Below are 15,756 nucleotides of genomic sequence, written 5' to 3'. Positions count from 1 at the left end.
TTGAAGGAAACTTTTGGTTCAATGTACCTTTTTGACTTGATTACTTACTGCTTATGAAATTTTATTGCTTTTGGGGATGTGGTCTTCCATGACACCTCTGGCCCATATTGGTCATGTCCATATAAGATATCTTCAGCTGGTGCTTCACAAATGATGGAACTTTTCTCAGGATTCTCTTTCCACCACCATTTTCATTCCTCTTTTTCTGTACGGCAATCTGCATTGATGGCTGGACAAAGCCCATTTGTTGAAAGGCAATTTGCTTTCTTCCTAGCATCCAGATCTTTATCTTTTCATAGATGCATTCTATCTAGGATGGAGGGCATGGATAAACCACCAGGAAGCTTGGGGCCATTGATCAGCAGATGAAGAGCTGTGCATCTCAATTTACTTGAACTTCTAAATTTACATCAGGTATTGTGCCACTTCTTTCTTCTTGTCCAACATATTCTGGTAATGGTGGTGTTTTATTGGCTGGTTCAGTTGTGGTTTCCTCTGCCTTAGCCTTCTGACCTCCTCTCCTCTTTTTTTACTTTCTTGTTCCATTCTTCTTCAGTCTTGTAATTCTCTTTTTCCTTTCTCTCCAGCTATGTTATTACTCTGGTTTTGTGCAAGGAGATTGTCTGATTCCTTGCAGAATGGTTGGGACTCTTCATATATGTTTAGTCTTCTTTTTCTTTCATTCTTTTTGTCTAGTCTTCTTAGAGGTCAATAAGCAGAAGTGGTGTATTTGTCACTGTTGAATCTTATCACCTTCTTCTCCTTCTGTGCTGCATCTAACCATGTTCTTCAGATAGCTCTTGCATTGGGGCAGTTCACTTGAGTAATTTTTGGTTTACCATTATGTCTCCAGCTCCTCCCATTCTTCTATCTTATATGACTGGGAAGCTAATGTTGTTCTTCATGATTTTTTTCTTCTGTCTTTTGAACCTTTTACTTCTGTTCATTATACTGTCTGTCACTTAAAACTTACTTCCTACTGTGATCATTAATGTTCTTATGTGTGTGCCATCAATTCTTCTTTCATTCTGTTCCATCAGACATATATCCTTCTCAATCTGGATCATACTTTTCACCTTAAAACATTTGCAGCATGTCGAGTGATAATGCATTTACTATTATATCTCTTCCTTCCATTCTCATCTTTATTCTAGTTTTGATCCCATTTACCTCTTCTGTTTTTGTGTTTCATTGTTATTTTGTCTACACTTATTCTTTTTCAAGTTCACAATTCTTTGTCATCCTTCCATGGAATTCTTCATATACTCAGGATATTTCCTCTGTTATTCTCACTGGATTGGTCTGATGGCTTATACATTTAGTATATTTCATTTCAAGGTGTTATCACATCAGATTTGTGATCTAACTCACTTGTTGGTTGCTCACTTTCTTTATCTGTTGGAAAAGCTTGAGGATGACTTCTCACACCTTTCACACACACTATCTATATTATCTGGCTGTTTAAATGTATTCTCAAAATGGCTGGTATGGGTATTAAAACTTTAATTAAAATAAAGTACAGAACAACATTTTGAACTTTTTAGGTCATCTTCGGGTTAACAAACAGTTAGAAATAACATAAGAAATTGACTTCAAACTTTGTGTTCAAACATTTTATTACATGCATGCCATTTTTCCGCTGAAACGCGGATTTCCGCGGTTTTCAAACGGCCAACGATCACCCACGAGATTCATGTCAATTCGAGGAGAAAATATGAGCAATTTGGGGGCCGGTTAGGTGGTTTTTGAGGAGGAATCGTATTTTTTCAATGTTTATTGCAGAAAAAAAAATCTGACCGCCATCTTGGAGGCAGTCTCGTTTTGTCTCATTGCAGGTCTCGTGGTCTGGTATCGTGTGCATACCAGACGATACAATATTTTCTACGCTCCAAAGAAACAACAGCGATTGAAATGTTTAAAAGGAAAGATGTTCATTTTGATCCTTTAGACAAGAGAATGTGTAAGGACATTAGATCAGCAGCTTCAAAGTATACCTCAAACCTGAGGGAGAATCAGAAGAAAAGGGCAGAAAGGCTCGAGGCCTATGGTTCTGTGAAATCTGGCCCAGCCACCTTGGCTAAAGAAAAAGTCCAGAAAGCCGCAGAGGCACAGAGAGCTGCCCATTCAGAGAAGGAGAGAAAAAAAGCTCGGAAGAGAGCACTGGAAACCCTTGTCTCGAAAAAGAGGAAAGTAGCCAAGATTGATTAAAGGAAATTAAGTGATTTGAAATTTGACTGTAATTTATGCAGCAGAGCAGAAGTTGATATCAGTGACTGAAAAACATTTTATTATTATCTGCAGTATACAGTGCCAGTGGTTTATTTTAAAGCATATCATTAATTTTATTTTGAAGCAATGTCAAAGTTTTCCTTGATTTGCTGTTTCAGTTTGTATTGTGAAAGAATGAAAAATATACTGATATTGAGGTACCAGTAATTTACTGACAAAATTGTATAGATGAACAAGTTTTACTGTAGGTAGTCATGTAGAGTAATTTTAAGTAATTTGAAATTTTAATGGAATACATGCAGCAGAGCAGTAGTTGTTGATGTCAGTGACTGTACAAAATTTAATTTCTGAGGCATATCACTGATATCAGTAGTTTAATATTGAACCATATCAGTAGTTGAATTTTTAAGCAATGTCATATCTTTCCTTCATATGCTGTTTTAGTTTGTATTGTCAATTTGTGAAATAATGGAAAATTCACTGACATTAAGGTACCAGTAGTATAATGACAAGATTGCATAGATGAACAATTTGAACTGTAGGTAGTCATGATTAGTCAAAAGAGTAATTTTATGTGATTTGAAAATTGTATGGAATATATGCAGCAGAGAAGTAGTTATTGGCAATGACTGTAAAACATTTAATTGGCAGCATACCAGTAGTTGATGATGATGATGTTATTGATGACAATAAGGATAATAATGAATGATTTATATTTGAAATATTTACTGAGTTATTTTGGCTTTATTAACTCATATTACTAATATATTTTGATTTAGAAAAAAATTAAACTGAATAAATAGCAAATAAACAATCTTAACTTTCATTTATTTACTTTTTATTTTATTTGTTAATTTTAGGTATTTTGATATATCTTCTAAAAAATGAATGCAAATTAAAAGAATAAATCAATCTGCTAAAAACTGTAAATGAAAGTTATAGTTTTTATTAGTTTGATTTAGTCTTTTACTTTCCTTTTGTAATTTTATATGATATATATTGTGTACTTTTCCAACATTGCAATGTCAAAAAACATAAAGAAATTATGTCCCAGATTACACCAAATCACACGAAATAGCATCCATGTTTTTAAAATTTCCCGTGTCACCAGGCTATATACCTTTTCCTCTTTTTTTCATAAATGTCATTGGCATGCCTGTTATTAAGTGGCAAAAAATATAAAACTAAGATAAAACACTGTCTTCAAACTTTAGATGCAAGAATTCAAAATTAAGTTACTTTTTAATCCTAAATTTTGTACATGAATATGTAGCATACATAAAATGCAACTACATTGTTTAACATTTAGAAACAAAGATTTCTTTACTTGTCATTCACCTTTGATACAATACTGTATACATTTTTCCATACTTATTAATCTTCAATTCAGTATCTCTTTATGTGTTTGTGTTTACAACAATCTTGGGACTTAAATGTTGTAGCTAATACTATATAGTTACTAAAATGCTTTACAACTAACTACGGGAAATGAGTAATAATAGTAACTCATTTTATATATTTGGTAGACCAGAATTAAGACAAAGTAAAAATCTATTTTTTATATTTTTTTATATATTCTCTTAAGGAGCCTAAATTTGAAGTCAAACAACATAAGAATTGGGATAACCTCAATTCATTTTATAAGATAAAACTTATGGTAGTTATAAAATTAACTTACAAAGTTTGAAAACCCTTTGGTATGAATAAGAATAAAAATACAAAGTTACTCAGATAATATAGTGTTAATGTGTTAAAAAGGAACAATGTTTCACTATTTCTATGCAATAGCTGATGTAACAATTCATCTTTGAAATAATAGTATAATAACAACTGCCTTTTTATGTATTTTGTACATGAAAGAAGAGACTATCTAAAATAATATAGTTATTTTGGATTAATCTAAGCTGATTGTATGGTCTTAAAGTACCCTAAGTTAGTAAATCAGATTCATGTTATAATCCAGTGATTTCAGAGCTTATGTCTTTATTTATAGCAGTGTGACTTATTATAAATCATTTCAATTTTAATTATGTGTAATCATATTCAGAAAGAAAATTATATTTTTGGTAAACAAGATGTCTTTTCAAATTTTTTTTTTAAATTATTATTTTTGCAGTTATATCATTTGAATTTGAACTTATTTTAGAGATCAACATTATGAAAAATATCTTTCTAAAGAGAATTTAACTTCTAACTAACTCAGTTCTGTAACAAGTCTATGTTATAAGAGCTGCAGATGTCCTAAACAAGACTAATGCTGATAAAAAGAAATGTCTAAAATCTAGATGCATTTTCAGTGTCCAGAAAAAAAGCAAATTTGGAGAAGTTACCATAAACAACATTCAACTGATATTCACATTGAACTATTCAGTTACTGGCTTATGTTTTTATTGGACTGATGTAGAATAAATTTATTAACTAATAGGAAAAAAAAAGTGTATGTGTGGGGAGTAGGGGATCCCTAGACCCTTCCTCTAGATCTGTGCCTACCTATAGAACATTATGGAATATTTTTATTAATTCACAAACAAAAAAAAATGATAGGACATTGAGGGGACCTCTTCACTTTGTCTGTTCAATCAATATCTGGTTATACAGTGTTAAAAAAATACAGGTACTTAATTATAAATTAGAAACATAAACACAATGTAAAACAAGTAAGTATATGCTTTATTTTAGTCTTAATTAACCAGAGAGTTGGCAATGGGTACTGCTAGCCATTTACTTTCCCTGTAACCAGCAGTTCAAACTTTATGATAATGGAAGATAGCTTCAAGGACCTTGTGATAACTGGGATGGAATGAGCAAGTGTAATGACATTGGGAATCAAACACAAAACCCTCCAGTCATAAAGCACCCATCCCATCATGTAGCTTTATGCTTGACAACAAGCCAAAGAAATGGCAATATTTTGATTATTTTCATAGTTGAAAATATCACAAATGGAAAATAATTAGAACCCATAATTTAAGTTAGTTGATTATTTTCCTGGTAACACACAGATATTGAAATGTAGTATCAGTAGATGGTGTGATATTGGGTGTAAAAAATAAAGTGAACAAGAAGCTAGAAAAATTTTCCAAATTAGATATACTGATATGGGAATGATTTACTTTTCAACCCATTGACTGCTGATTCACCATATAGGGTACAGTTGGCCTTCTGCAGTTGTATGCAAGTGTGCCATATGTGATGTACAGCTTGCAAAAATTTTTATGTGAATTTAGAGTAGCAACAGTTAGCTTTATGATTATGTAATATTACTGTGAATTTAAAGTTAAACAGTGTACAGGCTTAACAATGCAATTGAAACTTTCTTATTTATAAGTAATTCATATGTAAAAGTCTTTTTGTAGTTCACTGTCTTTATATCCTTTTCAAGTTGAGAACAGAATATTTAAGATAAACTGATCTTGGGAGTCATTGCTAAGTAAATGTAATATGGAGAATTATTGTCTATGGTTTTTGATACAGTATTAAGAGATACTTGATAGCTTGCTCAACAAACTTCTTCCCTTGTTAGGTATGAAAACCTTAATTTAGTGTTTCCAAATTTTGTCATTATTATTTATTTTATGTTTTTGTCATTATTACTGGTGTTATAATAAAATATTTGAATATCATATCCATGTTATGTTGTCATTAAACAGTTTGGTTGCATATAGGATTCTGATGTATATAGTAGGAATTATATATTGTTTTCTTTAATTAGCAAAATCATGCTGAGATATGTGTTTGATAAAACTATGTAACAACATTTTTACTTTTTCTTGTTCCTGGGCAGACAGTGTTATTTCCCAATTCCTTATGCCTAAAATAAATGGAAAAGACCTATTTTTCTCTTCAAACTTTGCTTTTCTTACCTGGGTAATGAAATTTTCAAATTTACCCATTTTTCAGAACATTCCAGATAGATTCAGTGCTGAGTAGCTGATAGAGAATTTTCTCAAACTTACAAGAATTTTCAAGAACTTTCTAGAATGTTGTAGAACTTACAAGAATTTTCAAGAACCTTTGAGAATTTTCTAGAACTTTCTGTAGTAATATATATATATACAGGGGCTCACCACTCACCAATCCAGTCTAGTTCTAGCTGCCTAAGTGAACACATAGACCTATCTGATTTTATATGAGATGGCATTGAGAAGCTGCAAGCATTCTCCAGATGCATTCTGCTATGTATATGCCCAATTTATTAAGACAAGAGCAAAAAGTACTCTGTGGCAGCATGTGCTAAAATGTGTGAAGTCTACAAGGTATATTTCAGCATGCCTGTTAGAGAACAAGACAAATCCTGAGCACCTCATTTTACTTGTGAGCACTGCAAAAAAACTCTAGAAGGTAAGATGGACAATTATTGCTTGCTTGAATAGTAAGATTTTATATTATACAAATTTTAGACCTTCTAAAATTTAAATATCTTTTAATTATTATTTTTTTTAATTTCCAATAGTATAGAAAAAATATCACACATGAAATATTTTGTATGAACCTCTCACATATTAGTTCTGGATGAAATAAATTTATTCTTCATAATAACAATTTTATTTTGCTCTTTTGCAGGATGGTACAGAGGGGAAAAGAAAGCCATGAAGTTTGCTATTCCAAGAATTTGGCATGAGCCAGCTGACCACTCAAGCAATTGCTATTTCTGCATGGTGGACTGTTCCAAGAATGCATCTGCTATCATGTATCTAGACCTTCTATCATCCATTGCCCCACTGCCCTGAGCTCCCTGTACCCACTCTGCCAGAGAGAAAGCAGTCATCCTCAGAAGAGAGCAGCAAATCAGAAGAGGAGGTGGACATTGAAGATTCAGATTACAATTTCAGAGGTGCAGCTAGTGAGAGAAACCCATACTACCCCAACTAAAGAGGCCTCAGTGACTTGATCAGATATTGGTCCAACAAAGTCGAATGCCAAGACTATATTTGGGGGCTGATATGTGAAAGTGATTTATATTACAGTTGCAAATCTTGAAAAACTACTCATTTCTAAACATTTTTGTATAACTTTAGTATTAAATACATGTAGATATTGATTCATATGTCGTTTTATTCAGACCTTATGCAAATGAAAATGTGCAAATTTGCCAATTTTTACATAGAAAATAGGTTAATTTCTAAATTTCAATATCCATGTCACAAAAGCAAAGTTTGAAGGGAATAATGGCCATTTTCTGTACTTTTACAACATAAGCAATTAAGAAATAACACATACTATCCAGGAACAAAATTTGTGTTACACAGTGTAATGTTATTTTATGAACTATTAAGAGCAAGAAATTATGATGAAAAGTATATATTAGTAATTTAATTTCTGTTTTTAATGCAGATGATGTTTCTTTTGGAGAAACTGCTTCTCATCCACCTAGTTTGAAGATCAGACCTAAAATGGGAAGGACAAATGATAAAAAGGTGTGTTTAAAAGATAGCAATGAAAGGGCAATAAAAAATACTATTATGTAACATTTAAAATAGACATTAAATTTGAGAGAGAGCATTATTATAAGCCTAATCATGTGACAAATAATTATAATAAAATATTTATTTAGTTATCATTTTATTGAATCACCAAATCTTTCCTATGCAACTGATATTCCTGTATTCTAGTTATTTTAAATTGAAGGTTTCAGAAGTTTACTGAATGTCATTACATTAAGAAACAAAAATGTGTATTTTAACTTTGTTCCTCAAACTTTAATTACAAATTTTAACTTTTTTACTGGTATATAGAAAAGTACATATTTCCCACAACCATTTCCTTTATATTGTCTATAAAGTTCTTTATTAGAGTAAAAATAACTATTCATAAGAACATTTTTATACATTGTTACAATTGTTCAAGGAGAATGTCAGAAAGTTCTTTTCAAAGTGATGTTGTGTCAATAAGTTTCCATGAAAAGTATTAGAGCTAGTGAATGTACAAAATGAGTGCTATTTCTGTTAACAAAAGAAAATTTGAACTGCTTCATGGTTCTTGCACTTTTCACCATGGAGTCCTAATTCATTCTATGGGAGATTTTATTCTCCTGGTCTGTGGTTGTTAAAGGTCGATGTATTGGGTATGTACCAACACATTCCCACTTTCCATACATCCTGATATTATTCTGATTTGTCTGTTTTTTTTTAGGGGTTCAGTTCTGGGCTCTTCAGGTTTAACTTGTCTTGGCTCCCAACATTCTCTTATGGGTGTTTTGCGCATTTGACTGTCTACTTCATTCCTGGTGCTTTCATTTTCACTAATACATGGATAACTAGCTACTTCTAGCTTTCTTTCTGTCCTTCTCAGGTGGACCAAACTTTATCCCCTTCATTTTAGAGCTATGATGCTTCTGGTATGCATCCTTTTCTCAGTTGTGCCCACTTGTGCCACCTTCAGTGGTTTTGTTAGACTTTTTAAATGTCAGGTATGTGCTGAAAACGAAAAGCAATCAAATAGATGTGTGCATGATGAAAATTAGCATACAATATGAGGACATAAATTAGGTCAGTACAAGTTATTCACAGAAAGTTATAAATTTTAAGTTTCTATGAGGCAGGTCAGTATATCCAAACAAAATAAACTTCATCGGTTTTATAAATCGTAACTTATTTTCCCCTTTAACAGACTTGGAGTCTTACCAAGCACAAAATTAACATTGTAGTGAAACCTTTAAGCTGACATAGATGAAACATTTTCAAACAATTCATTGACAGTAATTTTATCAATGTACTGCAGTAAATATATTCAAGACATTCTTATTTGTCTGACTATTAATGTTCAGAAAATACTGCAATGAGTGCTGAATATGAACCCTTGTTTGAAGCATGTAAAGTGTACATCTGTTTAGTTTAAGAGTTATTATTTAGTTTATTTTGATGATTTAATATTTAAGGAGTATTTAGTTTTTATAACAAGAGTTTTAAGAGTTAATTATTTTAAAAACAATAGTTATGACAAAATTCATTATGAAACTCCATATTTTTTACATATCCAAGTTTACATTACTGCTACACCAAAACATGCTTGCTCTTTCAGTTGTGAGGGCATTATAAATTTATGGTCAATCCCATTATTTGTTGGTTAAAGAATAGCCCAAGAGTTGGTAGCGGGTGGTGATGACTAGCTGCCTTCCCTCAAGTCTTGTGCTGCTAAATTAGGGACAGCTAGATCAGGTAGCCATCATGTACTTTATGGGCTTTATGATGATTTTTAAAAAAAAATCTTTACATGTCATGTGGCTTGAAGTTTCTAAGTTTTTCTCATTAGGTGTAGAGAGATAGATTTTTCTACCTCATGTCATAAATACATGTGGATACAGAGAGTCATTATACTAATTTGTGTAACATAAAATCTTAGTTAATAATCCATATCCTAAGAGTATATAAGTTTTAGGTTCCTAATTTTATAAGGCAATATTTTTAAAAAATCCTGAATTTTTTTAGTGTGACACATCTGACACACTTTCTCTGGAAATCTTGTATTCTGTACTTTATTCACCACTCCTTGAAAAAGTATAAAGTTAAACATACATTACTCACTATAGAATTTTCATTGCTCAGACAAACCATAGTTTTCATAGTCTTTAGTTTTGTTTGGTTACAGAGCTATCAAATAGAAAATTAGACCCTTCCTCCCACACCTAACTGTCACTTCCTCTCTTTTCAAGATTTGCTAATATTTCTTTCTTATATTTGATAATATACTACCTACAACTGATAGAAAGCCATGGTTTTCATCTGTCAAACGATGTGTAATGTTGTGTTCTAAACAGATAAATGTTCGTGCAACCATCCCATAAAGAATTTAATAAAAAGCTCTAACAAATTTATGACAGCTCTTTTTTAAAAAGCCAGAAAGAAGTTTGAGAGTTAGGAGAAATTGTTGTTTTTTTTATTGCTATTAGTCTATGTTTTTTGGTGCATTATATAATTAAATAAAAATTGTTTAGCACATTACAATCATTAGTATTAAAAAAATAGACTTGAGTGTTCTTGACAGTTGATAGAAATAAAAAAATAAGATTAAGTGAGTACTTTACTTCTTCTTTATCATGTATTTTCTTTATTTATTATTATAAAAGTAACTAAAATTTAAAAATAATGATCTTGTTAGATTATTTAAGACTATATTAGGTAAGATAAATAATAATAAAAATATTCATAAGCACACACATATGTAGCTCATAGTAACTTGTGGGTAGTGTAATTTGATAGCATAATGTGAGCTGCATGTGTTCTGAGTGATTTACAACTTATGATGGTGCATATAATAGTAATTAGATATGACTTAAAGGAATAAAGCAATAAAATTCAATTATAAAAGATGTATACTGTTATGAACTTAAAGCTATTGCTAGCTAATATTATAGAAGTTGGATTGACACAGCACATATGCATTCATGTTACTGTATCCAAGAATATAAAACTGACCTTTACAAAGTGACCTGTCTCGGCTGTGTTTTATTGGATTAGTATTTTGTAAAAATACAGTTACATTTCAGTTTAATACATTATATTTTTAATTAAATTATTACTATTTATAAATAAGTTTTAAACTTATTTTTCTTAGAATACAGAACGGTAAATAGTAAAGTGAAGCAAACATCTCTTCTAGTTATGATGTTTGCACTCCGATGCTGCTTCTCATAGTTTGCTGAGCATTATGAAATTTTGCACATGGAGGATGTGAAATGGAATAATCTTTTCTAGGTTTTATATATATCTTTGAATAACTAAAAAATCATACTGTATTGATATCATAGAATTCCATTAGAATTTATTATGTTCAGTAACTAAGCTGTATTTTGATCTGAAAAATATGAATTTTTGAGCAAACTAAGGACACAACCTAATTCCTTCAAGTCTTTTTTGTTGTTGTTGAAAGAAAGAGGTGGTGTCCTAACACATGAAAATGGTTGAGATGCTGAATGCCTTTGCCACTCATCCAAATTATTAACTTCCACACTTTTGGTTTCAGGTTTCACATTCTCTTGGTGAAAGTGGTTGATGTTCTCAATCAGGATTGATGGTGTCTGTACCTGTATGCCTGTCTTCCCAGACCCTTTGCATCATTCAGGCCACTTCATATTGGGTACCATTATTAACTATATTGGCCTGCTTAACTGTGGTTTTGACTTCTGCACCTACTACTGGTGTTATGTCCTCTCCCTCTTTTCCACACCCTCCTTTGTGGCCCCCATCTATTCCTACACTCAAGTTTCATGTGTGGCTTTTGTTCAGTCTCTGTCCCTGTGTATAGCATCCTTGATTTCTCTTTCCATTGATACTTCCCACACTGCTGTCTCCTAAAGAAAGTGGTACATGTACTGTTATTGGTCCACACACTATGGTTATTCTGCACCCCATCTGACCCTTTTCTATATCACTTCTTTTCTAATCTGGCTCTTTTACAGGGGCCTTTTGGTCTCTTTCATTGTGAGGCTTTGCCAGCCATATTTCATTTTACAATTTATGCCTGTAGTTTCAGATCACGAGGCCTATCAGTTTTAGTTCCATTCCTTCTGCATAACTGCTTCTCTAATCCTGCCTTTCTCCCAGATTGGAACATCAATGTCATCATTAATGCCCTCACTCTTCCTCCTTTTTAATCTCTGTTAACCTATTTTTATTGTTTTTCCTCCCTTTGTTGCCAAGTGGACATCATTGTTTCGATACGTTTGCTATTAGGGTTCACAAGTCTCTTTTTTTCTTTCTTTTTTTGCCTATAATTGGTTCATTTTTGTCTGTGGAAAACTAAGACATAATTGTAAATAAAGAAAACATTAATTAAATGTTTTAAAACTGTTATGCTCAGTACCCATACATTTAAACTATGTGAAAGATAAATTTGTAAGTTGGCCAGTTGCCACATGTGAATTATAACATGTGAAACCTGCTACATCTAAGCTATATGTTAAAGGTAAGTTTATAAGCTAATTAGCTGCTGCATGTAAACTACATGGGAAATGTAAGTTTGTAATCCAGTTGTCTACCACATGTAAATTATATATGAAAAGAAAGCATATAAACAAACATAAAATTATTGATTTGTCCAGTTTGAATTAAGATGGTAAATATATATATATGTATATTTATTTATTTATTTTGCTAGCATATATTTTTATTTTTGGAGTAGAAGTTAAGATCAAGAACGAAATTTCAAATCTAATGTATTTATGATAAAGTAAAACATACTTAAGATGCTGCAATTAAAGATGCTAGATTGAGAATCCAAACATGAACTGAGCATATTGGTTGGAAGGATTAACTTTTTCTGGCATGAATAATATGAGAGTCTAAAAATAATTCTTAACATGCACATAAAAAGACATTTTTAAAGATTACATGATTTGTAGAAAATGAAAATATGTATGCTGTACATGTATGTATCTGTGCTGATGTAATAATTGTGTACATCCAACTAGCTTAATTTATTTATACAGATAAGATTACTACAGTCTGGTAAGAAATATCTGTTGCTGTACTTGAATCAGTAACCAAAATTTAAACTTAAAAAACAGCTTACTTGGGATTAGAAATACATTATTTAAAAAGAGAAAAACATTTTGCCACTGTTAACATAACTAGAATTATCAATTGAGTTGTTAGAAATGATCATACTGGATTCATTGAAATATGTTATACCTTTATGTTATAAATTTCTGTATTAAATTTACTTATTTTTCGTCATTATTTGATCTTTTATGGATTCATATTAATCATTTTACATTTTGAATTCACAGGCAGGTGAAAGGCAGCTGTTCTTGAAAAATTGTATTTCAAAGGATGTTGCTACTGAACTAGTTTCATCAAACAAAAAGAAGAAACTGGATCTTACTGTTAAAAGACAAGAACTGTCTTTCTCTGATCATAGAAGATTGGAAGCAGAAAGAAAGAAAGCAATTGAGTTGTATCGTTTGATGAAAACTCATAAATGTCTTAAAACATAGTTTTAGATAGTGTATAACATTTTCTACAATGTACATATGCAATGCTGTATGGTGTTCTTATGAATATTAAAATCATGTTTAACAGTGAATTAATGTATTATAAATACATACTTTAAATGTTAAGGTTTAATGATACATTCATCATTCTTATAAGAGTTTTAGTATGAGATTGTAAGTTTATAACCATGAATACAGAAAAGATTAAATTGCGGTTCTGTATGCTTGATGCTTTGAATATTAATTTTACTACCCTTATATCTTATGAAAACTTTCACTGTTATGTTTGTTGGTTTGTTTGTTTTTTGCAGTGATTGGTCACTTTATTAACACCTTAATATTAAATTGTATTAGAAAAGTGAAATTTTAGAATTTTTGTCAGCAAGAGAATTAAGATGTGCTTCACCTGAGTGATTGAAATGAAAGAGAGAAAACTTAAATGTAAAAATATGCTTTAGTTACAAAAAAATTATACTGAAGGAATATAGACCAATACTTATATTAATTCAGTTGATATGTAAAACAATTTGTAGCTACTGAAGAAGCTAGATAGCAGGATCTAATTCTAGCTCATTATATCTAACAGGTTTCATGCTCTTAGAGTTCTAAATGTGTATGAGGAAATCAAACAACAAGGCTAAACTGTGAGAAAACCAAATAAATTACTTAAACAATAATTTGAAGATGCATTTTAAAATGTGTTTAACTTGCATTATCTATGTCTAATCACTTTGATTAATATGCAAAATATTCACTAAATATAGACAGATATGTCTCAATAAATTGAATACACTAAGATAATAACAAACATGATGCACTTTCAGATTATAAAAATTATACAGATTATGCTCTCAATGAAATAGAAAATATTGGCTCATGATTTAAAGTTTGCTTTATCTTTGGCAAAATTCAGATTTGGCTTTATATTCTCTTGATGAAATGAAAGATATATTATAAGTGAGTTTACTGATTAGATTTTGATACAAAATCACTACATGAACATTTCACTTGGAAATATTATTACAATTAGTCATAGATTTAGTTTACCAGGTAGTTAATTGAATAAAGTTTTCCAAACACTTGTTACAAAACTATTGCAGTTTCTAGAGAGGGTTGCATTTTTTATTCATTAATACTGTATGGCCAGGTATATGTAGACTAACAATGAGATATAGTTGGTATCATCACTTGCCAGGAATTTCCTTTGCTTTTATGAATGTTAGTTGTGAAAAGAATGTCTGGAGACATTTAAGCCAATTTACTGTAATAGATATGTAGATGATACCTTTGTTATTTTGAATTAACTAGAACAGTTGAACCACTTTTTAATGAATCTTAACACAATGCATAATAGAACACAAACTGTCAACTTTAGGTATTTCAATAACTAACAATGAAATTAAGTATGAATATGAGGTCTATTGTAAAACATAGGTTTGTATTTTATTTTCAAAAGCATTATACCAGATGAAATCAAAAGAAAGTTGGTTAAAATCATGATTCTTTGTACAAGTAAAACAATACAAGTATATTCCATACTTACATGAGGAATTAGAAAATATTGGAAAGCTTTTAAGTAAAAATATATTTACATGAAATGCATTAATGGCTTCACCCAAAAGTACTTGGATAGTGCTTTAGATTACAAATAACTAAAATTTGATGTCTCAATAATTGGGAATTGTAATGTTGTCATGATGTCATTGTGTCAGTCATTCAGTAGGCCATATTTGGAAAAATGACATAGTATTGAGCTCCTTTTCACAGAAAGGATATTGGATTGTTGGAAAAGGTTGAGATGGTAAGGTGGTCATATGGATTAAGATCTTTAAACTTTTCAATAATTTAAACTGTCAATATGAAGAAGAAAATAGATAAGTGAAATGTGTTATTTATATACAAAAGTTGTGGATGGAACCCAAGTGAATTCTGACTTATTGCTCTTTTGATGTACAGGTGGGGCATGGTACATCATACTCTGTTTTAATTACTTTGTAGTTCACATATTAATAATTTTTTGGGCTAAATTTTCATTAAGTCTTGGGCTCCAAATGGTATAGCAATAAGTCTGTGAACTTATGACACTATAAATCAGGTTTTTATACCTGTGGTGATCACATCACAGGTAGCCCATTGTATAGCTTTGTGGTTAAACGACAAACAAACCAAAGCAGAAAAGATAGTGGCTCACTTCTCTTCATTTTTACATTCATCATTGTTGGTCAGAAGTCCAGATGAACTTATAGTGCTTTCCTCAACTTTAAAGTTTAAACTTTAATATTTTTTTTACATTCCTTGTTAGTGTAATGATTGAAAGAGCAAATAATAAACATTGTTTTCCTGTCCAATGCTGTCTTGTTAAAAATTGATGAAATGATTGAGTCAGACTGTCTTTTGGAGCTGTGATAAGAAAGAGAAATCTAGAATTTGAAAGTAAGTTAGATCAGGGAAAAATTTTGATGCTGGATGGTAAATATAAAGGATTTTGGTTTTTTTAACAGTTGGAATATGTAACCTAATTTAAAAGTAAAAAGAAGGCAACTTAAGAAATGAGCATGAAAGTTTAAATGGTATTTTATTTGATTTTGGTAGTGTAT

General features: G+C 30.9%; 1 protein-coding gene across 2 annotated transcripts in view; it reads left to right on the top strand.

The window, feature by feature from the left end:
* The window catches only part of LOC143225157 (coiled-coil domain-containing protein 137), a 35,017-nt gene extending 19,510 nt beyond the window's left edge, over nucleotides 1-15,507 (top strand). The window contains exons 5-6 of one of the 2 annotated variants that reach the window (XM_076454098.1): nucleotides 7,564-7,646; nucleotides 12,956-15,507. In XM_076454098.1, coding sequence (XP_076310213.1) covers nucleotides 7,564-7,646; nucleotides 12,956-13,162 — 290 coding nt within the window. In that variant the 3' untranslated portion in view covers nucleotides 13,163-15,507. Of the gene's footprint in view, nucleotides 1-6,792; nucleotides 7,544-7,563; nucleotides 7,647-12,955 lie in introns of those variants that run through there. The other variant, XM_076454099.1, reaches the window with a different exon arrangement.
* The last annotated feature ends 249 nt before the right edge of the window (nucleotides 15,508-15,756 follow it).

Source organism: Tachypleus tridentatus, chromosome 9, assembly GCF_004210375.1.
Source record: "Tachypleus tridentatus isolate NWPU-2018 chromosome 9, ASM421037v1, whole genome shotgun sequence".
Lineage (NCBI taxonomy): Eukaryota > Metazoa > Arthropoda > Merostomata > Xiphosura > Limulidae > Tachypleus > Tachypleus tridentatus.
The sequence above is the reverse complement of the archived record's forward strand: the minus strand, read 5'-3'. Positions and strand labels throughout refer to the sequence as shown.